The 25,182-nt window shown below is 37.7% G+C and overlaps 1 protein-coding gene across 1 annotated transcript in view; it reads right to left on the bottom strand.

Moving 5' to 3' along the window:
• Positions 1-25,182, bottom strand: part of FMN2 (formin 2) — a 389,644-nt gene that overhangs the window by 204,818 nt on the left and 159,644 nt on the right. The window contains exon 7 of the mRNA XM_032137182.2: positions 13,674-13,761. Within this exon, the coding sequence (XP_031993073.2) occupies positions 13,674-13,761 (88 nt within the window). The remainder of the gene's footprint in view (positions 1-13,673; positions 13,762-25,182) is intronic.

Below are 25,182 nucleotides of genomic sequence, written 5' to 3'. Positions count from 1 at the left end.
CTAGTATCTCACATGTACTTTTCTCCACTACAAGGCTACAATTGATGAAAAGGTTACACAGGCTCACTGGAGCCTACTTTCTTCTTAAATTTCTAATTCTAAGTGACTTTACATTTCAATGAAAACCATTCACTAAACCTCCCAACAGCATTTAGTACAGTTTTAATGTCTCAATAAATATAATAAACAGGTCTTAAAATTCTATATCCCATGTGAGGAAAACACTTTTAAAAAAAAAGGTTTAAAAAAATGGGGGCATGAAGCAATTTCTAAGCAAGCCTTATAAGCTTGAGTTTCATTTAAAAAAAAAATCAGACACTGAAAACCCTAGTGGGGAAAAACAACATTGCTCACACTGAGCCTAATTTTTGAGAATATTATAAAAATAAACAAATGATGATGAATGAACTTTCTTATGGTAATTAATAGGCAAGTGAAAAAGCCTGTGTCTGCAAGAATGAAGCCAGACTCTATGAAAAGGACCTGGAGTTTGTAATATACAACTTGTTCCATAGAAAATTTCATAAGAAAACCATGATTCAGTGGCAACCCCAGTAGGATAAAAGAAGTGCCAAATGTGTACGCTATCCATATACATGCAAACAGAGTCACACACACACACACAAAAAACATCGTGGGAAGTTTCTAGGGGTCAAAGGGTTATTTCCAGATTTTTAAAGAATTGTTCTTGTGCTTTAATTATTTAACATATCCATCATCTCAAATATTTTAAACCCTCTTTTTTAGCTATTTTGAAATATACAATACATTATTACTAACCATAGTCACCATGCTATGCAATAGACCAGCAGGACTTATTCCTCCTATCTAAATGAGACTTTGTACCCACTGACCAAGTCTCCCCTTTCCCCATCCATCCTGTCCCCTCAGCCTCTAGTAACCTCCGCTCTACTTTCTACCTCTATTACTTTGACTTTTTTAGATTCCACATATAAATGTGATCGTAGAGTATTTGTCTCTCTGTGCCTGGCTTATTTCACTTAACATAATGTCTTCTAGTTTGTCCATGTTGTTACAAATGACAGAATTACCTAGTTTTTTAAATTGTATTTCATTGTGTATATATATTATATATTTTAATGCAATCATCTGTTGATGGACACTTAGGTTGTTTCCATTTCATGGCTCTTGTGAATAACAATACAATTAGCTTTGTGCTGTGGCAGTATCAAAGCCAATGAGGTGCTGTTGCAGTACTGAAGCCAATGAGGTTTATCCGAGGTGTGATTATTGGTAATAACGCTGCAATGAACATAGAAGTATAGACATCTCTTAGACATACTGAAGTAGTTTCCTTTGGATATATACCCAGTAGTGAAACTGCTGGATGATGTGGAAATTCTATTGTTATTTTTTGAGAAATCTTCACACTGTTTTCCACAATGGCTATATTAACTTACATTCCACCAACAGTATGTAAGAGTTCTCTCTTCCCCACATCCTTGGCAAACTCCTTTCATGATAAAAACTCTCAACAAATTAGGTATAGACAGAATGTTTCTTAATATGATAAAGGCCATATATGATAAGCCAAGAGCTAACAGGATACTCAATGGTGAAAAGTTGAAAGCTTTTCTTCTGAGGTCAGAAACAAGACAAAGATGCCTACTCTCACCACATCTGTTCAACATAGTACTGGATATCCTAGCCAGAGCAATTAGGCAAGAGAAATAAATAAAAGGCATTCAGATAGAAAAGAATGAAGTGAAATTGCCTCTGCTTGCTGATGACATAATCTTGTATATAGAAAACCCTACAGACTCCATCAAAAAACTGTTAGAACTGATAAATTCAATCAAGTTGCAGGATACAAAAGTCAACCTACAAAAATCAGGAGCATTTCTATACACTAACAACAGTCTGAAAAAGAAAAAAGAAAACAGTTCCATTTATAATAGCATCAAAAAATACTTAGGAGAAAATTTAACCGAGGAAATGAAAAATCTGTATACTGAAAGCGATAAACATTGATGAAAAAAATTGAAGATGACACAAATAAATGGAAAGATATGCTGTGTTTATGGATTGGAAGAATCAATATTGTTAAAATGGCCATACTACCTAAAGCAATCTACAGATTCAATGTAATCCCAATCAAAATTCCAATGTCATTCTTCACAGAAATAGAAAAAATAATCCTAAAATTTATTTGAAACCACAAAAAAACCAAATAGCCAAAGTGATCTTGATCAAAAAGGACAAAACCAGAGAAATCACACGACCAGATTTGGAAATATATTACAAAGCTATAGTAATCAAAACAGTATGGTGCAGGCATAAAAATAGACACATTGTCCAGTGGAATAGAATGGAGTGTCCAGAAATAAATCCAAATACCTACAGTCAATTGATTTACAACAAAGTGGCAAGAACACAGAATGGGGAAAGGACAGCCTATTTAATAAATGGTGTTATTAAAACCATATATCTATACATACACAAAAATGAAAATGGATCCTTACTTCATCCTTCATAAAAGAATAAACTCAAAAGGAATTAAAGACAAACTTAAAACTATAAAACTACTCGAAGAAAACACAGGGGTTATGAAAGTTTCCATGACATTGGTCAGGGCAATTATTTCTCGGATATGACCCAAAAGCACAGGCAATGAAAGTAGAAAATAGACAAATGGGATGGCATCAAATCAAAATGCTTCTGCACACAAAGGAAACAATAGAGTGAAGAGACAACCACAAATTGGGAGAAAATATTTGCAAATCATGCACTGAATAGGGGCTAATATCTAATATATATATATTTACATGTCTAAATATATAACAAACTCCTCAATGACAGAAAGGCAAATAACCCTATTGAAAATGGGCAAAGGATCTGAACAGACATTTCTCAAAAGAAGACATACAAACGGCCAACAGATAAATGAAAAAATGCTCCACATCACTAATCAGAGAAATGTAAATTAAAACCAAAATGAGATACTATCTCACATCTGTTAGAATGGCCATCAGCAAAAAAGGATGAAAGTGTTCTTTTACTTTATATTCATAGCTAGAAACTAGTTTAACTATCAGGAAAAATAAAATGTCAAAGCAAGAAATAAAAGCATCTGTCTATGTCTCTACTTAGATTCTACTCATGGCCCACATCAATATTCATTTCCCCAACAAAGCTAAACTTCTTCCCCCACTACCTTCACATGCTTTACAGAGCCAACAGTAATTAATATAGAATATGGCTGACTCTCACAGCACAGAGACAATGTTTAAGAAGCCACACAGTTGGGGGAGATTTTAGCCTTTCAAGTTTCCAAAACAAGTTGTCCTCCTTGCAGATAAAACATAGCCCAAACATGTAGCCATGCTCAACTTCTAAGAGCTGTTAGACAATTCTCATACTTATCTGTATTCAAAAATCAGAAATGGGTACAGCCCAGTATTAAAAAGCATTTCAGCTAGTTTACTGAAAACTGACGGAAAAATAAAAGCCAAACTATTAAACAATCAAATCTGCCTCAGACATGTTCCCCTTGAACTTAACTCCCATTTCTTCCCTCTTATCTCACTCCCAACTCAATCATAAGTAATAGTTCCCTTTAGATCACTGGATCTAATGATAGTTCTCTTTTACGTTTTTTTTCAGAAATCCCCACACTGTTCTCCACAGTGGCTGAACTAATTTATACTCCTACCAACAGTATATAAGTGTTCCCTCTTCTCACAGCCTCGCTAGTATCTGTTGCTCTGACTGGTGTAAAATGGTATCTCATAATGATTTGGATTTGCATTTCTCTGATGATTAGTGATGTGGAACATTTTTTCATATGTTTGTTGGCCACTTGTATGTCTTCTTTTGAGAAGTGTCTGTTCATGCCTTTTGCCCATCTTTAAAAATCAGTCTTTATTAAATGTATGTACAGCTCACATTTACTTCAATGTTTAATATTATAAGTGTTCGGGGTCTTTATTTGAAAGTGACCAGAAATATGCCATATGAACTTAACTCTTGTTTATATCAATTAGCCTATAGCAAAATTCATTTTGTTATATGTTGTTTTAATTAAAGTTGCAGTTCTCTCTTTTTTTTTTTTAAGTTCAGGGGTACAAGTGCAGGTTTGCTACATAGGTAAACTTGTGCCATGAGGGTTTGTTGTGCAGATTATTTCATCACCCAGGTATTAAGCCTAGTACCCATTAGTTATTTTTCCTGATCCTCTCCCTCCTCTCACCCTCCACTCTCTGAAAGACCCCAGTGTGTGTTGTTCTCCTCTATGCGTCCACGTGTTCTCGTCACTAAGCTCCCACTTGTAAGTGAGAACATGCGGTATTTGGTTTTCTTTTCCTGTGTTAGTTTGCTAAGGATAATGGCCTCCAGCTCCATTCATGTCCCTGCAAAGGACATGATCTCATTTTTTTTTATGGCTTCATCTTTTGACAATTTTTTTTCATGAGGCTATTTATTTTTTGCTTGTTGAATTGTTTAAGTTTCTTGTATTAATAGGTGCTGGATAAAAGACCTTTGTGGAATGTATAGTTTGCAAATATTTTCTCCCATCCTGTAGGTTGTCCGTTTACTCTGTGGAGAGTTTCTTGTGCTGTGCAGAAGCTCTTTAGTTTAATTAGGTTCCACTTGTCAATTTTTGTTCCTGCTGCAATTACTTTTGAGGACTTAGTCATAAATTATTTGCCAAAGCCAATATCCAGAACAGTATTTCCTAGGTTTTCTTCTATGACTCTTATAGTTTGAGGTCTTACATTTAACTCTTTAATCCATCTTGAGTTAATTTTTATATGTGATGAAGGTTTTTTGGGGGTCCAGTTTCATTCTTCTACAAATGGCTAGCCATCTAGCACCATTTATTAAATAGGGAGTCCTTTCCCCATTGCTTATTTTTATTGATTTTATTGAAGACTGGATGACTGTAGACGTGTGGCTTTAGTTTTGGATTCTCTATTCTTCTCCATAGGTCTATGTGTTTTTTTGTACCAGTACCATGCTGTTTTGGTCTCTGTAATAATAAATTGTTCTACCAAAAAGACACATGCACTCATATGTTCATCACAGCACTATACACAATAGCAAAGATTTAGAATCAACCTAGGTGTGCATCAGTGGGGTGGCCTGGATAAGGAAAACGTGGTACATATATACCACAAAACATTACACAGCCAAAAAACGAACAAAATCATGTCCTTTGCAATAACATGGATGCAGCTGGAGGCTATTTAAGTGAATTAAGGCAGGAACAGAAAAGCAAACACCACATGGAAAACACCTATGGAAAAGAATAGAGAATCCAAAAATAAAGCCACACGTCTACCGTCATCCAATCTTCAATAAAAATAAGCAATGGGGAAAGGACTCCCTATTTAATAAATAGTGCCAGATGGCTAGCCATTGTAGAAGAATGAAACTGGACCCCCCCTAAAACCTTCACCACTAGCTCTAACTTATAACTGGGAGCTAAACATTGGGTACACATGGACATAAAGATGGCAACAATAGACACTGGGGACTCCTAGATGGGGGAGAAAGAGGGACAAAGATTGAAAAACTAACTATTGAGTACTCTTCTCAGTACCTGGGTGAGAGGATCAATCAAACCCAAAACCTTAGCATCATGCAATATACCCAGATAACAAACCTACACATGTACCCCTGAATCAAAAATAATAGTTGATTTATTAAAAAAAAAAAAGGAAGTAACAGATTCTGGATTCTACTCCCTCCTTTTGTCCCATGGACAAAGACTTATCACAGAGTCTGTTCAGGGCAACGAAAAAAGGAAAAAAAAAAAACCCTTTAAGTTATCTCTCTTACTGGTTGCCTTAAGTTTCAAACACCTCCAAAGCCTACAGACATAGGTCATTTCCTAAGAAATACACGAAGGAAACTAACATTGATTAAGTGCGTAATATGGGTGCGGGTGTGTGTACAATCAGAACTCAATAGCCTTTTGAACTAATGAGAAAACTGAGGACTAGAGATATAAAGTAATTTGCCCAGGTGTATTCAGCCAGTCAGTGGCAGAGCTGAGATTCAAATCTGTCTGGGACAGCTTAGGCTGCCATAGCAAAATATGACAAACTGGGGTGCTTAAACAGAAATATATTTTCTCATAATTCTGAAAGCTGGGAAGTCTAAGATCAAGGTGCCAGCTGACTCAGTCACTGGTGAGAACTCTCTTACGATAATAAGCATTGTGTATCTAAACATACCTAAACCTAGAAAAAGTAATGTGATACACTACAAACTAGCTTGGTGATGGGAATTTTTCAACCCCATTATAATGTTATGGGACCACCATCATATATATGGTCTGTTGTTGACCAAAATGTTGTTATGTGACATATGAGTGTATTTCATTCTTTGCTTGGTTCAATCAAGAGCAAGGAACTCTGTTAATAATTTTCTTAAAAGAATTTTATCCTCATTTAATTCACAGATGTGAAAAAATTTCATAGTCAATATGCAAACTGCAAAATTTGTATAATATGACACAACATAATAAATGAAGTCTGATAAATTTATTTTCAACTCTAAAAATGAAACAACTGGTAGCCAAAAGTATTTTGCCTGTATGCCAGTTTTGCTTTTGCATATGTTGCATGTTCTGATTTTATTAGGTAACACATGCTTCATTCAGTAACAAGCTAACACACTGCCCAGAGCAGAGAGCCCTGAACTAGGACTCAAAAAAATTGGATGCCCATTCTGGCCCTATGGAGATAAAGAACTAGGCAGATTTCATCTATAAACCTCAATTCCCTCTACTATAAAGTGGGAATTAACTCCCCTCTTCTGGACAATTTTACACAACTATCACCAATAATATCAGAGGGAAGCAGGTGGAAGAAGCAAAGTTCAAACCAATAGCTAATTCCATCTCTTCAAATACTAATAAAAAGATATGATTATAAAAGATCTTAGAATAGGTATCCTGTTAAAGAAAATGTGGCACATATACACCATGGAATACTAGGCAGCCATAAAAAAGAATAAGTTCATGTCATTTGCAGGGATATAGGTGAAACTGGAAACCATCATTCTCAGCAAACTAACACAGGAACAGAAAACCAAACACCACATGTTCTCACTCATAAGTGGGAGTTGAACAATGAGAACATATGGATACAGGGAGGGGAACATCACACACCAAGACCTGTCAGGCGGTAGGGGGCAAAGGGAGGGATAGTATTAGGAGAAACACCTAATGTAGATGACAGGTTGATGGGTGCAGCAAACCACCATGGCACGTATATACCTATGTAGCTAATCTGCACATTCTGCACATGTACCCTAGAACTTAAAGTATAATAAAAAAATAAATAAATAAACAAATTTAAAAAAGAATATCCTGTATGCCAATACTGGTTCTCTTTTTGGTACGTGCTACATTAGGACAATTTCTTCCTAGACAATTATCAGAATAAGGCTTCTCAGCTTTGAACCCTTTTGAGGGAGGACAATGGCAGATCAAAACAGCAGCAACATGACATGATTCCAATGAGAAGTCATAATTAACACTGAGATCTCACTGGCATTTCTAATTGAAATCTAAAAGCCTGTGCATTGTCCTTGTGAGGCACCCTTAACTATATAATTTAAATAAATTGGGAAAGCAATCATTAGGCTCAGAGATTAAAAAATAAAAATAACTACAATTTTATTGACTGTATCAACTATATTTCTGATGGAATGCTAGGTAGTTTACATTATCTCATTAAATTTTAAGATACATGATTTTCATAAATCATGTTTAAACAGGATAGAAATTTCAGCAAGGAGATAATATAGCATTTACTGCCCAAGGGCCCATAATTCCAGTTAGCTTTAGACAGGACAGATATAAAAGACAAGAAGGAATCGGAGCCATTCATACCCTGGCTGGGTATCCCTGCAGTACATTGAAACGTGTTTCCATAAGTTTAATGTGTAAGACTACTAAATAGATATTATAGTATTCCTTGTGATGAGATCTGTAATCTATTTTCAAATATTTTTGCAGAGGGAGTGTCTAAGGGACCACACCTCAGGGATGGCTGACCAGCACTATGCAAGAAAGGCCATTCTCCAGAGGCAGTTAATGCAAGCTGCTCAGCTATCTCTATCTAAATCAACAACCGAGGCTTTAATATGCATACTAATGTCTGAAATGGGCTTTCAATGGTGAAATTAAAGTCATTCTGGATGTGTGGATTAGCTGAAATCTCTTAGAGATGCTCCACTCCTACCTCTGCCATAGCTAGAATAAGAGTCTACTGGGGGATAATAGCTTTGTTCTTTAAGAAGGCTGCCTGAGGCCTAGGACCTAAACAGTACTGGGTGCAGCCACTGGCTGAGTTGAGTTTCTAGATGTCTCGTGCAGACTATGAGGGTAGCAGATTCCTACATCTGTCCCAAGCTTATATCTGTCTGAAGCAAACCTTTCAGATAAGATCACGGTGAGAGCCCCTATAAAGACAGAGAGCTAGACAACCTCAAGTTTATGAAGCAGGGTTTTCAAACTATTTTGCTTGAGATGGCCAAGAAATACCAGTGTAATATATATCTGTGTGTAGGGGAGGGTTCAGTCTGAAACTTGCTTCAGTTTGATCTGGTAGTATGGTGACAATACTACTAGCGTATTTGAAAAGGTTTTGGGGACGGGTGAGGTGGCTCACACCTATAATCCCAGCACTTTGGGAGGCTGAGGTGGGTGGATCACTTGAGGTCAGGAGTTTGAGACTAGGCTGGCCAACACGGTGAAACCCTGTCTCTACTAAAAACACAAATTAGCTGGGCGTGGTGGCAGGTGGCTGTAATCCCAGCTACTCGGGGAGCTGAGGCATAAGGAGGCAGAAATTGTAGTGAGCTGAGATTGTGCCACTGCACTATGCCTGGATGACAGAGTGAGACTCTGTCTCAAAAAAAAAAAAAGGAAAAGTTTTCACTTTACATTTGTTATCCAGGCAGTATTATCAATGACATCCCCTTCTACTCTTAAAGTATCCCAGTTAGGATGATAAATTATATGGTATTTCTATCTAACCGTGACATTGTCGGGGGATAAAGCTGAAGCTTATGGAATTGCAAATTCTTTTGCAGCTACTGTTATCTATGAAGATGGACCTAAGATCTGTGAAGAGCACACTGACCCCTGGACTACGGACCAAATGTTGTATAAAAAATTTAATCAATTTTCAAAAAACTAAACTACCACTATGAAGATGTAGGATACTCTTATAATATCAATTTATGGGAATAACAGGCCAAAATTATTTGAAATCAATTCCCCCACTAATGACAACTAAAAATGCTGAGTAATACATGTTTGTAAAATATCATAAAGACATCAAAGAGCTGACAAGATAATAATTACCACGCTAAACAAAATGAAGAGAGAACTCAGAGAAGTGATCCCGCTCACAAACTGCTTTTGCCCTGAGTGTATTTCCCTATCCTAACAAAGGTCAACTTTCTCTTGACAGTTTCACGGTGGGAGGGGCCAAATATCAAAGCCCAGAACCCACTCATCAAAGAGATTCTAGACATACCCCACAATGACATGGGACTCAAAGGGCTATACTGGTTGTGCACATGTACCCTAGTACTTAAAGTATAATAATAATAAAAAAAAGGGCTATACTGACAGGGGAACCAACCCATTCAGTGGACAAACAGCACTGGCTGAAGGGACCCTCCTACGCCCCCCAGAGCGTGACTCAAGATGATCCTAAACCCACAGTGCCCCCAGACCCTAGCACACACACACACAAAAAGGGAAAATCTTCTCTAGAAGGCACTTTCATCTCAGACCTCAAATTATTGTAAACCAGAGTGAGATTTTTTCAGAGGTATTATAACTGTAGGCCAGTTTGAACATTACCAAATAGCCAGCAGCTCAGGCCTTCATTACAGCTTTTATATACTAACACACACACAGGTAATTATTTGGGGATGCCTCCTTATATTTGCCGCATTAATAAACTTAGTCAAGAACCTGACCTCTTCTCTCCTCTCTGCCTTTTGAATGTATGTGTTGCCGAGAATGCTCCACATCTATTATTGTGGGAAAGAACCTGTATTCAAATAACAGACTGAGCAAGTGGTGCCCAGCAGGACCAGGGTTAGAACTTTGATACCTAGAATCCAAACCTTACACACTAATTACTCTAATGGAGCACTTTGAAATATAAACATTACAAAGTAAATGAAACCTTTGAGTACTGACAGCAAAGAAGAGAAGGAGAGAAAACGATTCTTGCTGTTTATTACAATATTACATATACTTTGTTTTAGATAAACCAATGCTGGTGGTAAAAAAAAAAAAAAAAAAAAAAAAAACAAAATTGTGGAGGAAGAAGGCTGGATGGAAAAAAAAAAAAAAAAGTGCTAGTTAATGAAGGGGCCCGAGTGCAAGTTCAACCTGTTTCATTAACAAGCTGCGTGATACTGAGAGGGAAACTGGACCACTCACAGGTCTTATTTTGCCTGTCGATAAAAATGCCGCATAACCAAAGCAAGACTAAGCAAAAAGAACAGATCTGGAACCATCACATTACCTGACTTCAAACTATACTACAAGGCCATAGTCACCAAAACAGCAGGGTACTGGTATAAAAATAGACACACAGACCAATGACACAGAACAGACAACCCAGAAATAAAGTGAAATACTTACAGCCAACTGATCTTTGACAAAGCAAACAAAAACATAAAGTGAGGAAAGGACACTTTTTTCAACAAATGGTGCTGGGATAATTGGCAAGACACTGTAGGAGAATGAAACTGGATCCTCATCTCTCACATTATACAAAAATCAACTCAAGATGGGTCAAGGACTTAAACCTAAGACCTGAAACTATAAAAATTCTAGAAGATAACATTGGAAAAACTTTTCTAGACATTGGCTTAAGCAAAGACTTCATGACAAAGAACCCAAAGCAAATGCAACGAAAACAAAGATAAATAGGTGGGACTTAATTAAACTAAAGAGCTTCTGCGTGGCAAAAGGAATAGTCAGCAGAGTAAACAGACAACCCACAGAGTGGGAGAAAGTCTTCACAATCTATACATCTGACAGAGGACCAATATCCAGAATCTGCAAGGAGCACAGACAAATTAGCAATAAGAAAACAAACAATTCCATCAAAAAGTGGGCTAAGGACACAAATAGACAATTCTCAACAGAAGATATACAAATGGCCAACAAACATGAAAAAATGCTCAGCATCACTAATGATCAGGGAAATGCAAATCACAACCACAATGTGATACCACCTGACTCCTGCAAGAATGGCCATATTAAAAAAAAAATAAAAAATAATAGATGTTGACATGGATGCAGTAAAAATGGAACATTTCTACACTGCTGGTGGGAATGTAAACCAGCACAACCACCATGGAAAACAGTGTGGAGATTCCTTAAATAACTAAAAGTAGAACTGCCATTGGATCCAGCAATCCCACTACTGGATATCTACCCAGAGGAAAAGAAGCCATTGTACGAAAAAGATACTCGTATGTGCATGTTTATAGCAGCACCATTCGCAATTGCAAAAATATGGAATCAGCCTAAATGCCCATCAATCAACGAGTAGATAAAGAATTGTAGCATATTCCATATGATGAAATAATACTCAGCTATAAAAAGGAACAAATTAATGGCATTCACAGCAACCTGGATGGAACTGGGGACTATTATTCTAAGTGAAGTAACTCAGGAATGTAAAACCAAACATTGTATGTTCTCACATTCATAAGTGAGAGCTAAGCTATGAGGATGCAAAGGCATAAAAAGTGATACAATGGACTTTGGGGACTTGGTGGAAGGGTGGGAGGGTGTGAAGAATAAAAGACTACAAATTGGGTTCAGTGTATACTGCTCGGGTGATGTGTGCACCAAAATCTCATAAATCACCACTAAAGAACTTACTCATGTAACCAAATACCACCTGTTCCCCAAAAACCTATAGAAATAAACAGTATTTAAAAAAATGACGCTGGAGGTCTAGATAAATTCTGTGGCCACTTCTATATCCAAAATCAATGATGTTTATGCTTCTGTGGACTTCTCAGTGGAGGCATATCCTGAGAGAAGTCAAGTTTGCTCTAGAGGACACAAGCGATTCACACATGTAAATCCTATTTGCAGACAATACACCAAGGCAGAACAGGACTTTACCTGCAGGAGGGCACAACCTCTTGCTGCTTTAGACTTGGAAAGCCACCGTAATTAAAAAAAAAAAAATAAAGTGTACAGGGTTTCAAAGGGACTAAAGCAATCACTTCACATCCTAATGGGATAAAGTTTATGCATGATTCTGTATGACCCTTCAACTACTGCCTTTCATGCCATGTTATTGCTAGCGTTGCATGTTAAAGCAAGCAAATTTTCAATGAACTCTCACTGGCTTTACCACAGACACAGATGTCAGGCGGACTCTTTTGTTCATAAGGTTCTCATTATCAACTCAACCCGAGTTGAGTATTTGACTGAAGGAAAGAACCATATCATTATTTTCAGATTTCATCCTATGACTTAACTGGGCTACATCTGCCAGCTTTAGAAACACCAAGTACTGCCTGGCGCCAGCCTTGGCCTTCTCTTCTGTGACTATTACCCCAAATGTTTCAGCTTGAGGAAGTCTCCTCCCCATCAAAACAATTTAATAAAAACTTAAATTGTGATTAAGAGTTACTCATCAATTCACAGGGCATACCAAGCTTGTGCTATTTACGAATTATCCCACACAAGATTTTAAGCCCAACAAATAGAATCCACATTCATAAAGGGGTAAGCTAGAAAGCCAGTTAAATGCTTTTGTGATTATAAGGTCTGTGTTATTCTTGAAACCATATTTCTTTAATAGGTAAACTGGTATTCCATTGGATAATTCAATCTGCTTTAAATCTATTCTTAGGTTCTAGTCAGCTTAAGGGACACTCTGAACTTACACTTAATTCCTCTATTCACCTTTGGGCAGTATCTCTCAGCATAAATGTCATAGGAGGATATGGCATAAGAATGGCCATCAATTGTACAGTAGAATCCAAGCATTAAAATATTGACACTAAAGCCATTTATAAAATGTTAAGAACCACTCTAATTCCAAACAGAAAATATTTCTGTTCATATGTTGCAAACCTCACTCCCATGTGAAGGTACAAGGAGACAGAATCCTAGGTGGTGGTCATTAGGTCAAGTGGTCATTAGGTCACAAGGGTAGAATTCTCATGCATGGGATCAGTCCCCATATAAAACAGACCCAAGAGAACTCTTTCCTTCTTTCTGCCAGTTGGGGATACACGGAGAAGATGGCAGTCTGCAACCTGAAAGACAGCCCTCACCAGAACTGAATATGCTGGCACCCTGATCTCGAACTTCCAGCCTCCTAGAACTGTGAGAAATAAATTTCTCTTATTTATCACCCACCAGTCTGGGGTACTTGGTTATAGTGGCCTGAACTAAGATAATAATGTCACATGAGAATTAGACTGTTAGTAAGGTATATAAATAACACCGCAGGCAAATTAATAGTAATCCTTCCAGAAACAATCATGGGAGATAGCTTGATCACACTTATGGGAAATATACTAACCTCAGTCTATACAGAAACTCTAAGTTTGAAATAACTTTACCACTGACCATCATATCCTTCAGCCCAAATTGTAATATTCAGAAGCTAAATTTTCATTTTGACACTTACCATGTTGTATGTCTTTCATATCTAAATGAAGACTAGACATTAGTATTCCAACTGCTTGTGATCTTTTGTTGCTTAATAACTTGACAACCTGCTCAAGAAAGAAAGTAAAAGGGGAAAATGTTAATTTGGACTCCAATATGCTTACTAGCATTTTAAAAAATCCTAAATGAAGAACAAATTAAGAGAAAATATCTCACGACATTACCTAAAGTATTCAAAACAGTGTTTTTTTAATGTTTGAAGAGAGCTTTTGGGTTTTATATCATAAATCTTCAAAATCCACCATTTTCCCCCATTATTCACCATCAGCCTCAAAGACATGTTTTTTAACCAGTCTTTTGAGAGACTGATCTGTCAACAAGTAAAATTTCTAATGGTCTAGGAAATTAGTCTAGTCTCTGTAAAATCACAATTACACATATGATCATTTGCAGCCTGAGATTTGAAGTGTTCTTTTTTTTAATGTGCAGCCTTGAAACACTGAAGCTTGAAATATGTCAACAAGTGAAGGGCAAAATAAAAGTACACACATAGAGAATCTGCTAGATTAGTTTGGTTGTTTCACGAAAATTTTTTTTTAAAAAGTGCTTTCACTTGGGTCACATAGAAAGCTCACTATTTTACTGGAAGTTCCTCTCATTCTGCATTTGACCTACATTTTGGGGAGAACTTTCCTACTAATTAACAGAGGGATACAAGCATCAAATTAAAAGGGCTGCATCAGCACAATCTCAAGTCTGGATTTCCAGCAAGTCTTGAAGAATCAGGGCACACGATCCCATGGGAAGGGGTCCTAAAACAGAGGTGGGAAGGCTGTTACAGAACAGATAGATATTTTTTGACCATGTTTTCCAGACAATAGCATCACCAGGAAATTCTGCTTATGAAACTTATCCCAGGTCCTGATCGTGTGAGGGGCAGCATTTTCTATTTACTCCCAGTGTTTTGTTTTAAATCTGCTTAGAAAAACACTGGAGGAAAAGGAAAGACAGTGATTATAGTCAAATTACCAGAAGTGACAGCTGCCCTAACAGCTATTGCATCTTTGGACCCTGTCTTCCCTTATAGTTTAAGTTGGGTCAATCAGGATAGTAATAAAATAATCATACCCAACTGTTGTTTTATGATTACAAAGTCACAGAGTAAAACAATATTCTTAATAGCAATAATAGCACTCTGGGTGCCCCAGCATGGATGGGGGTGGGGAATAAAACATAACACTTTCAGAAGGACCAACCACGAAAACCGCCCTGATCTTTGTTGTTGTTGTGGTTTGTTTGTTTGTTTGTTTCTTTTGAGATGGAGTCTCACTCTGTCACCCAGGATGGAGTGCAGTGGTGCAATCTCGGCTCACTGCAGCCTCCGCCTCCTGAGTTCAAGTGAGTCTCGTGCCTCAGCCTCCTGAGTTGCTGGGATTACAGGCGCATGCCACCATGCCCAGCTATTTTTTTTTTTTTTTTTTTTTTTTTTGTATTTTTAGTAGAGACCGGGTTTCACCATGTTGGCCAGGCAGGTCTCGAACTCCTGACCTCAGGTGATCCACCCACTTCGGCCTCCCAAAGTGTTGAAATAACCGGCATAAACCACTGCTGCCTGGCCCCACCTGGATCATTTCTGAAAGCCTCTTGGTAAGGCACAATATCTCCCAAAAGGCGCTGCTGTTGCAAAAGAAAAAACAACATATACATTTTGATTCTAAATGTTAACTAAACATTTTTCTAAATTCCACCTAGAAAAATGAGGTTAAAACTAGAATATGAACCTATTAGTACAGCAAAGTATTTCTATCCATAGCATTGTCCTCTTCAGAGCTTAAAAAATAGGAATTTAATATCAGAGAAGCAGAACGTGTATACTCTGTCCTGAAAACCAGTTTCTAACCACAAGTCAGTGCAATCTGGGCCAAATCATGCTGCTTGATGAAAATGCTTTTATCAAGGTTTTCTATCATCTTCTGGTTTCTCAATGCAATAGGCACATTTCAATCCACGTATGATTTGACCTCCCTATAGTATTGACATGTTGATCACACCCTTATAGTAACTTCTTTTCCAGGGCTTCTAACATTTCTTCTCAGTCCTTTTGAAGATGAATTATTCTGATTTCACCTTAAATATTTGCATATCCTAGAGTTCTGTTCTCTATACCTTATTTTCATCACATTATAACCTATTCTCATCACATTATAACCTATTCTCATCCCTATTCTCATCACATTATAACCTATTCTCATCACATTATAACCTATAATTTCTGCTGTAGAGACATATATGTCTGCATCTTCAACTTGGCAGTCTCCTACTGTGTGAAAAGATATCTCTATTTAAATTGTCCCCATAATCTCCATTTGACATGTCTAAAATGACACACATATAAGTTCCACCCCAACACCACCAGCCAGCTTCTTCTCCTTTATGCTATATATTGAGATAAAGGTACCATTATTCTTCATCCAGCTACCAACATTAGGAATCTAGAAACCAATGAAGACTCCTACCTCCCCTTCACCTGCATACTCTGGTCTGGTATCAAGTCCTGCCAATTACAGCTCCTCTCTCCTCTGTATTTGTGGAAACGACCCCTCCTCCTTAACTCTATTTTCAGCATTTAGTTCTATACTTTATCTTACATAGATAAATGCAAAAGATTTCTGATTGGTCTCCCAAACTCTAGTCCAGTGGTTCTCAAAGTGTGTTCCTTGGACAAATGGGCACCATCATCACCTGGAAAGTTATCAAAAATCCCAGAAAAAGTTAGAGGGGAGTTTCAAGATGGCTGACTAGAGGCACCTGGTACTCGCCTCCTCCACAAACAAGAACTGAAATAGTGAGTAATCACAGGTCAAACAGATCACATAAGAGAGAACATTGGAATTCAAAAAATAAGTGACAGGTAACATGGGAGGCAAAGAAGAAGAGGGAAGTGGGGCAGTCTGCTCAGCCAGGATCAGCTGGGAGCTAGAGGCTCTCTAATGTAATAAAGGTTCTCCAGGCTCCCTCATGTGGTAAAGGTTAAGTGAGTGGCCCCAGCAGCCCACACTTCCACCATAGACTCCTGCCAATAGTAGCCATGGGAGAACCCCGCGGCCCGCACAGGCCCTGAGGCTAACACAGGGAGCCACCCGGAGATCAGGCACAGCACCCCTCCAGAGAGGGAGCACACACTGAGATCCACTCGCCTGCTGTGTCATAAGCAGTTACAGGAAGGCACTATTTTGAAATGTCAGCCCCCACCAGACTGCATCCTGGCCTGGGGCCCAATAGCCCCTGCACCTCCACATCCCTGGGGCTCCCTTGATATCCTCCAACCGCAGGCAGGGCCAAAGCACAAGCCTTTGCCAATGACCTTGCTGCCCCTAGTAGCAAGGCCTTTGTGCATTTAAGAGCACCCTGATGATGGGGTACCCCTCTTGCAGCCGCCATATGGAGGCACAGCACAAGCTCCTCCAGTCAGCTGTTTACAACTGCTGCCATGGTAACTCCACCCTCCCCAGCCAGCAGGGCCTCAGGGCCACTACACAGTCGCTGCCACCCCCACCCAGCTATTTTGCCAGGGGGCCGGGGGCGGGTCTGGGGTCCACCCCTATCCTACTTACCACAGCCAGCACCCACACATACCACGTAGGGGCCAGAGAACAGGACCATTTAACCAAGTTAAAACCCATCCCACTCCCCCAGTGCCCAAGCACACCATCCAGAGGCTTGGGAATGGTCCTGCCCCATTCACCACCAATGGCACCTGAGCACTCCTTCTGGGGGCCTGAGGACAAACCCACTCAACCTACTGCTAACACCACAACTAGCACCCACCCACCCACACCATCCACCCACCCATGCCACCTGCAAGCCTTGAGACTGCCCCACGTGGCCTGTCATAGCCTCTGCCACACCAGCACAAACCACTTGGGAGCCTAAGGGTTGTCTCACCACTACTACTGCTGTCCCCAGCACCATGCCCACTGCCTAGGAGCCTAAGGACCCTCCAGACACCCAGCCCACTTCTTCCACTGCTGGCACCCAAGCAAGCCACCTGGAGATCCAATTGGCCTGACTGAACTTGCTAATATCAGGGCCAGCATACACCACCCTAAGACCAAAGGACAGGCATGCTTGGCCTGCCACTGCCACCTCGAGCACCTGCCAATGATTGAGGACTGCCCCGCCTAGCATCCTCATCCCCAGCAAACTTTACTATGACCTCCACTAACAACCACATCCTAAGCCACTGAGGAAATTACAAGCACTACTGACACTTAAAGATGAAAAAATCATACAGAGACTACACTGCTGTATTCACCCAGAATCAAAGGCAAAATGCTACATCAAACCAACACCACAGATACATCTTCAGGAAAAAGTCCTCCCCTATAAAAGCAAATTCAAAAAAGTTGGAATAAGTGACTGTTATACCAGATGCACAAATATCAATGTAAATAAACAATAAACATAATAAAATGAAGAGATATTACACCTCCAAAGGAACATAATAATTCTCCAGCAACAAATTCCAATGAAAAAGACATTCATGAAGTTCCAGAAAAAGAATTCAAAATAATGATATTAAAGAATCTCAGTGACATAAAAGAAAACTCATATAAACAATACAAAGAAATTAGAAAAACAATTTAGGATATGAATGAGAAATTTATCAAAAAGGTAGATATCATAAAAAAGAACCAAACAGAAATTCTGGGATGGAAGACTTCATTGAATAAAATACAAAATATATTCGAAAGCTTCAACAATAAACTAGATTAAGCAGAAGAAACAATTTTAGAACTTGAAGACAGGTCTTTTGAAATAACCTAGTCAGATAAAAATAAAGAATAAAGAATAAAAAAGAATGAACAGGCCAGGCGTGGTGTCTCATGTCTGTAATCCCAGCACTTTGGGAGGCTGAGGCAGGCAGATAATGAGGTCAGGAGACTGAGATCATCCTGGCCAACATGGTAAAACCCCGTCTCTACTTAAAAAAATAAAATAAAATAAAATACAAATATTAGCTGGGTGTGGTGGTACATGCCTGTAATCCCAGCCACTAAGGAGGGTGAGGCAGGAGAATTGCTTGAACCAGGGAGTTGGAGGTTGCAATGAGCCAAGATTGCGCCATTGCACTCCAGCCTGGCGACAGAGTGAGACTCTGTCTCAAAAAAAAAAAAAAAGAGTGAACAAAGACTACATCACACGTGGGACACCATAAAGCAAACAAATATTTGAATTTTCAGTGTCCCAGAAGATGAAGAATAAATGAAAGGGATAAAAAAAACCTACTTAATGAAATAATAGCTAAAAAAATTCCCAAGTCTAGTAAGAGATTTAGACATACAAATACAGGAAGGTCAGAAATCCCCAAACAGATACAATTCAAAAAGGTCTTCTCTGTGGCACATGAGAGTCAAACTGTCAAAAGTCAGAGGCAAAGAACAAATTCTAAAAACAGCAAGAGATAAGCATCTAGTCACTTATAAGAGAGCCCCCAGTCAGAATAACAGCTGATTTCTCAGCAAAAATCTTACTGGCCAGGAGAGAATTGAATGATATACTCAAAGAGCTGGAAAAAAAAAAGAAAAAACTGCCAGCCAAGGATACTCTTCCCAGCAAAGTAACCCTTCATAAATGATGGAGAAATACAGTCTTTCCTAGACAAGCAAAAGTTGAAGGTACTAATCACCAAAAGACTGGGCCTACAAGAAAAGTTTATGGGAGTCCTACATCTGCAAGCAAAAGAATGATATCTACCATCATGAAGGCATGCAAAAGTATAAAACCCACTGGTAGAGCAAACACACAAATAAGGAAGAGGAAGGATCCAAATGTTGTCACTGTAGAAAACCACAAAACCACCATGATGAACAGTAAGAGAAAAAGAAAGGAACAAAGGATATGCAAAGCAATCAGAAATCAGTTAAGGAGGCCGGAAGCGGTGCTCACACCTGTAACCCTAACACTTTGGGAGGGTGAGGCAGGCGGATACCCTGAGGCCAGGAGTTTGAGACCAACCTGGTCTACATGGTGAAATCCCATCTCTACTAAAAATACAAAAATTAGCCAGGTGAGATGGTGGGCGCCTGTAATCGCAGCTACTTGGAAGGCTGAGGCAGGAGAATTGCTTTAACCCGGGAGGCAGAGGTTGCACTGAGCCGAGATAGCGTCACTGCACTCCAGCCTAGGCAACAGTGAGACTTCGTCTCAAAAATAAATAAATAAATAAAGTAAATAAAATAAAATAAAATAAAAAATAAAAAAAAGAAATCAATTAAGGAAGTGACCTGAATTTGCCCTTACATATCAATAATAACCTTGAATGTAAACAGATTAAACTTTCCACTTATACAGAAGATAACACGACAAAAGTTTCAATTCAGCAAGAGGATGTATGTACCCAACAACAGGGCACATAGATATATAAAACATATTATTAGATCTAAAAGGAGAGACAGACTCAAATACAATAATAGTAGGAGACATCAACGTCACACTCTCAGCAATAGCAGAATCATCTAGACAGAAAATTAACAAAGAAACCTAGGATTTAAACTGAACTTTAGACCAAATGGACCTAACAGACATTTACAGAACATTGCATTCAACAGCTATAGAATACACATTCCTCTCACCATCACATGGAACATTCTCCAGAATAGATAATGTGTTAGGACACAAAAATATCAACACATTTTAAATATTGAAATCATATCAAGTATCTTCTCAGATCTCAATGAAATAAAAGTAGAAATCAGCAACAAGAGGAACTTTAGAAACTGCACAAATACATGGAAATTAAACAACATGCTCCTCAATGACTACTGAGTCCAGGAAGAAATTAAGGAAGAAATAAAAAAAAATCCTAGAAACAAATGAAATTGGAAACACAAAACACCAAAACCTATGAGATACAACAAAAGTAGTGCTAAGAGGAAAGCTTAAAATAATAAATGCCTACATCAAAAAAGTAGAAAGATCTCAAACAATCTAACAATGTATATCAAGGAACTAGAAAAGCAAGAACAAAATCAGTAGGAAGAAATAAGTAATGAAGATTAGAACAGAACTAAACAAAATAAAGAATAAAAAAACCACAAAGAATCAACAAAATAAAAAGATAGTTTTAGGAAAAGATAAATAAAATTGATAAACTGCTAGCTAGACTAACCAAGTAAATGAGAAGACTCAAATAAACAAAAACAGAAATTAAAAATGAGACATTACAACTGATACCACAGAAATATAAAAGATCATCAGAGACTATTATGAACAACTATACAATAATATACTGGAAAATCTAAAGGAAATGAATAAATTCCTGGACACATACAATCTACCAAGATTGAATCAGGAAGAAATAGAAAACCTGACAATGAGTTGTGAGATTGAATCAGTAATAAAAAGTCTCCCAACAAAGAAAAGTCCAGGACCACATGATGTCACTGACAAATTCTACCAAACGTACAAAGAACACTAATTTTCCTCAAACTCTTCCCACCCCCCCAAAAAAATAGAAGAGAAGGGAATGCTCCCTAACTTATTCCACCAGGTCAGCATTACCCTGGTACCAAAACCAGACAAGAATACAACAAAAAAGAAAACTACAGGCCAATATCCTGATGAACAGAGATGCAAAAATCCTTAACAAAATACTAACAAGTTAAGTTCAACAGCACATCTAAAAAAAATACCATAATCAAGTGGGATTTATCCCAGGGATGCAAAAATGGTTGTACATATGCAAATCAATAAATGTGATATATCAAATCAAGAGTGAAAAACAAAAGCCATATGATCATCTCAATGGACACAGAAAAAGCATTTGATAAAATTCAACATCCCTTCATGATAAAAATTCTCAATAATCTAGGTATAGTAGGAACATATCTCAACTTAATAAAGGCATATATGGCAAATCCACAGCTAACATCATACTGAATGGGGAAAAGCTGAAAGCCTTTCCTCTAATAATTGGAACAAGACAAGGATGCTCACTTTCACCACTCCTACTTAACATAGTGCTAGAATTCCTAGCCAGAGAAATCAGGCAAGAGAAAGAAATAAAAGGATTCCAAATTAAAAGACAGGAAGTCAATTTGTTTCTCTTTACAAATGACATAAGCTTATATCTAGAAAATATAAGATGCCACCAAAAAACCATTAGTTCTGATGAACTCAGTAAAGTTGCAGTATACAAAATCAACATACAAAAATCACTAGTTTCTACAGAACAATAATGAACTAGCTGAGAAAGAAATGAAGGCAATCCAATCTCAAATAGCTACAAAAAATGAATAACTTAGGAATAAATTTAACCAAGAAGATAGAAGACCTCTGTAAGAAAAACTACAACACACTGATGAAAGAAATTGAAGAGGACAGAAACAAATGAATAGACATTCCATGCTCATGGACAGGAAGAATAAATATTGTTGAAATGACTCTACTCCCCAAAACAATCTCCAGATCCAATGCAATCCTTATCAAAACAATGACATTTTTCACAAAAATACAAAAGCAACTCTAAAATCCTTATGGATCCAAAAACAAGCCTGAATAGACAAAGCAATCCAGAGCAAAATGAATAAACAAACAAAGCTGGAGGTATCATACTACCTGACCTGAAAATATATTACAAGGTTATAGTAATCAAAACTGCATAGTATTGGTATAAAAACAGACACATGGACCAATGGAAAAGAATAGACAACCCAGGAATAAACCCACATATTTACAGGCAACTGATTTTCAACAAAGACACCAAGAACATACTTCAGGGAAAAGACACCCTCTTCAAAAAATGGTGCTGGAAAAATTGGATATCTATATGCAGAACAATGAAGCTTGACCCTTATCTCTCACCATATACAAAATCAGTGCAAGACGGATTAACAACTTAAAGGCAAGACTCGAAACTATAAATCTACTAGAAGTAAACCAAGGGAAAATACTTTCAGGAAATCGGTCAAGGCAAAGATTTTATGGCTAAGACCTCAAAAGCACAGACAACTAAAACAAAAATAGACAAATGGGACTATTTTGAGCTAAAAAGCTTCTGGACAGCAAAAAAACAATCAACAGAGTAAAGACATGGCCTGTTTAATGGGAGAAAATATTTGTAAACTATTCATTCAACATGGAACTAATATCCATATACAAGGAACTCAAACAACTCAACAGTACATAAATAAATGAATAAATAAATAAATAAATAATTCATGTCCTTTGCCCACTTTTTAATGAGGATATGAACAGACGTTTCTCAAAAGACAACATACGATTGGCCAACAGGTATATGAAAAAAACTGCTCAACGTCACTAATCATCAGGAAAATGCAAATCAAAACCACAATGAGATATTATCTTGCCCAGTTAGAATGACTATTATTAAAAAAAAATAGATTCTGGCAAGGATGTGACTAAAAGGGGATTTAAATTAGTACAGTCACTATAGAAAACAATATGGAAACATTTCAAAATACTAAAAATAGAACTACCATATGATCCAGCAATCCCAATCCTGGGTATGTATCCAAAGGAAAATAAATATTAAAAGGATATCTTCACCCTACGTTTACTGCAGTACTGTTCACAATAGCAAGGATATGAAATCAACCTAAGTGTCCATCAATGCACAAATAAAGAAAATATTTTTAAATATATAACATGTATATATATATATATATCATATACATACATACACAACAGAATATTATCCAGGCATAAAAAAAGAATAAAATCATGTCACTTGCAGCAACATGGATAGAACAGGAGGCCATTACCTTAAGTGAGATAAACCAGGTAAAGAAAGACAAATATCACACACTCTCACTCATATGTGGGAGTGAAAAATGTTAATCTCCTGGAGGTAGAAAGTAGAACAAAAGAAACCAGAGGCTGGGTAGGGTGGGTGGTGGAGGGGGAGGTGATGAGGAGATATTGATTAATGGGTACAAGCATTAGATAGAAGAAATACGTTCTAATGTTAGGTAGAGGAGGGTGAGCATAGTTAACAACAATGTATTATATATTACAAAATAGCTAGAAGAAAGGACTTGAAATGTTCCTAACTCACAGAAGTGATATATGCTCAAAGTGATGGATACTAAATATCCAGACTTCATCACCACACATTCTATGCATGTAACATCATAAATATGTATAAATATGATGTATCATAAATACATATATTTTGTATCAATAATAAACATTAAAAATGCAAGTTCTCAGGCCCTATCACAAACCTACTAATCAGAACATGAGAGTAGGAACCATCACTCTGAATTTTAAAAGCCTTCCAAGTAGTTCTAAAGCCACCTATTGCATCTCATCCCTTCCTGTCCATTCTCCAAACTGATATCCAAGTACCCTCTCTAAAAATGCTGATATCTGCATGTTGCTTTTTAATCATAGGTTTTAAACCCAATTGGCTCATGTTTAGGGGTTAGTCCTTTAAAAAGTCTTATAGAATCTTTCACATTTCATATCTGGAATTTGCTTTTTTTTTTTTTTTTTTTGAAATGGAGTTTTGCTCTTGTTGCCCAGGCTGGAGTGCAATGGCATGATCTCAGCTCACTGCAATCTCTGCCTCCCAGGTTCAAGCGATTCTCCTGCCTCAGCCTCCTGAGTAGCTGAGGTTACAGGCATGTGGGACCACGGCCCAGCCAATTTTGTATGTATAGCAGAGATGGGGCTTCTCCATGTTGGTCAGGCTGGTCTCAAACTCCCAACCTCAGGTGATCCTCCTGCCTCGGCCTCCCACAGTGATGGGATTACAGGCTTGAGCCACTACTCCTGGCCTGCTTTTTCTATTATAATTCAAACGCACTTGATTACAAACTGGATTTTACATTTAAATGCCTAAGATTTTACATAGGAACAATAATCATCTACCAACTTTCAGAAGGCAGACATTCAGAAAAGGACAGATGTCTAAAAGGATGGATTCCCCAGTGTCCTTAAGTAACCCAAACTTTGTATTATGAATCACTGCTATGATCTGACCTTTTCTTCCAACACCTTGGAGAAGAAGAACCTAAAGTTAGAACATTCTTAGAATTCAGTGACCACAATGCAATGAAGAGGAGAGTAGACTCTTCTAAGATGATCTCAGAACTTAGGCAAAACGCAGAAAATGCAGAATTAACACATTTGAAATCTATAAAATGAGAACTTATAATCAGAAAAAAGAATTATCTTGAATCTGCTTTAATGTCACATCTCTTAATAATTCTCTTAATAAAGTTATCATCTTAGGCTTCCCTAGAAGGCAGGACTGTGTAGAGATTATGAACATGGTCTCTGTAAAATAAAGCAGTATTTCTCAAACTTAATGTGTACTTGAATCATCTGGGATCCTTTAAAATGCAGATTCTGATCCCTAAGTCCGGGTGGGACTGAGGTTGTTTGTTTCTAACAAACTTTCAGGTGATGCCAGTTCTTCTGGTGCACAGATTGTGAGGTTCTCCTACTTGCTTTCTAATGTGTTTGAGAAAAGCTACTCCAACATCCTAAAGCCTCAGTTA

This window comes from Hylobates moloch, unplaced genomic scaffold (assembly GCF_009828535.3).
Source record: "Hylobates moloch isolate HMO894 unplaced genomic scaffold, HMol_V3 SCAFFOLD_18, whole genome shotgun sequence".
Lineage (NCBI taxonomy): Eukaryota > Metazoa > Chordata > Mammalia > Primates > Hylobatidae > Hylobates > Hylobates moloch.
The sequence above is the reverse complement of the archived record's forward strand: the minus strand, read 5'-3'. Positions and strand labels throughout refer to the sequence as shown.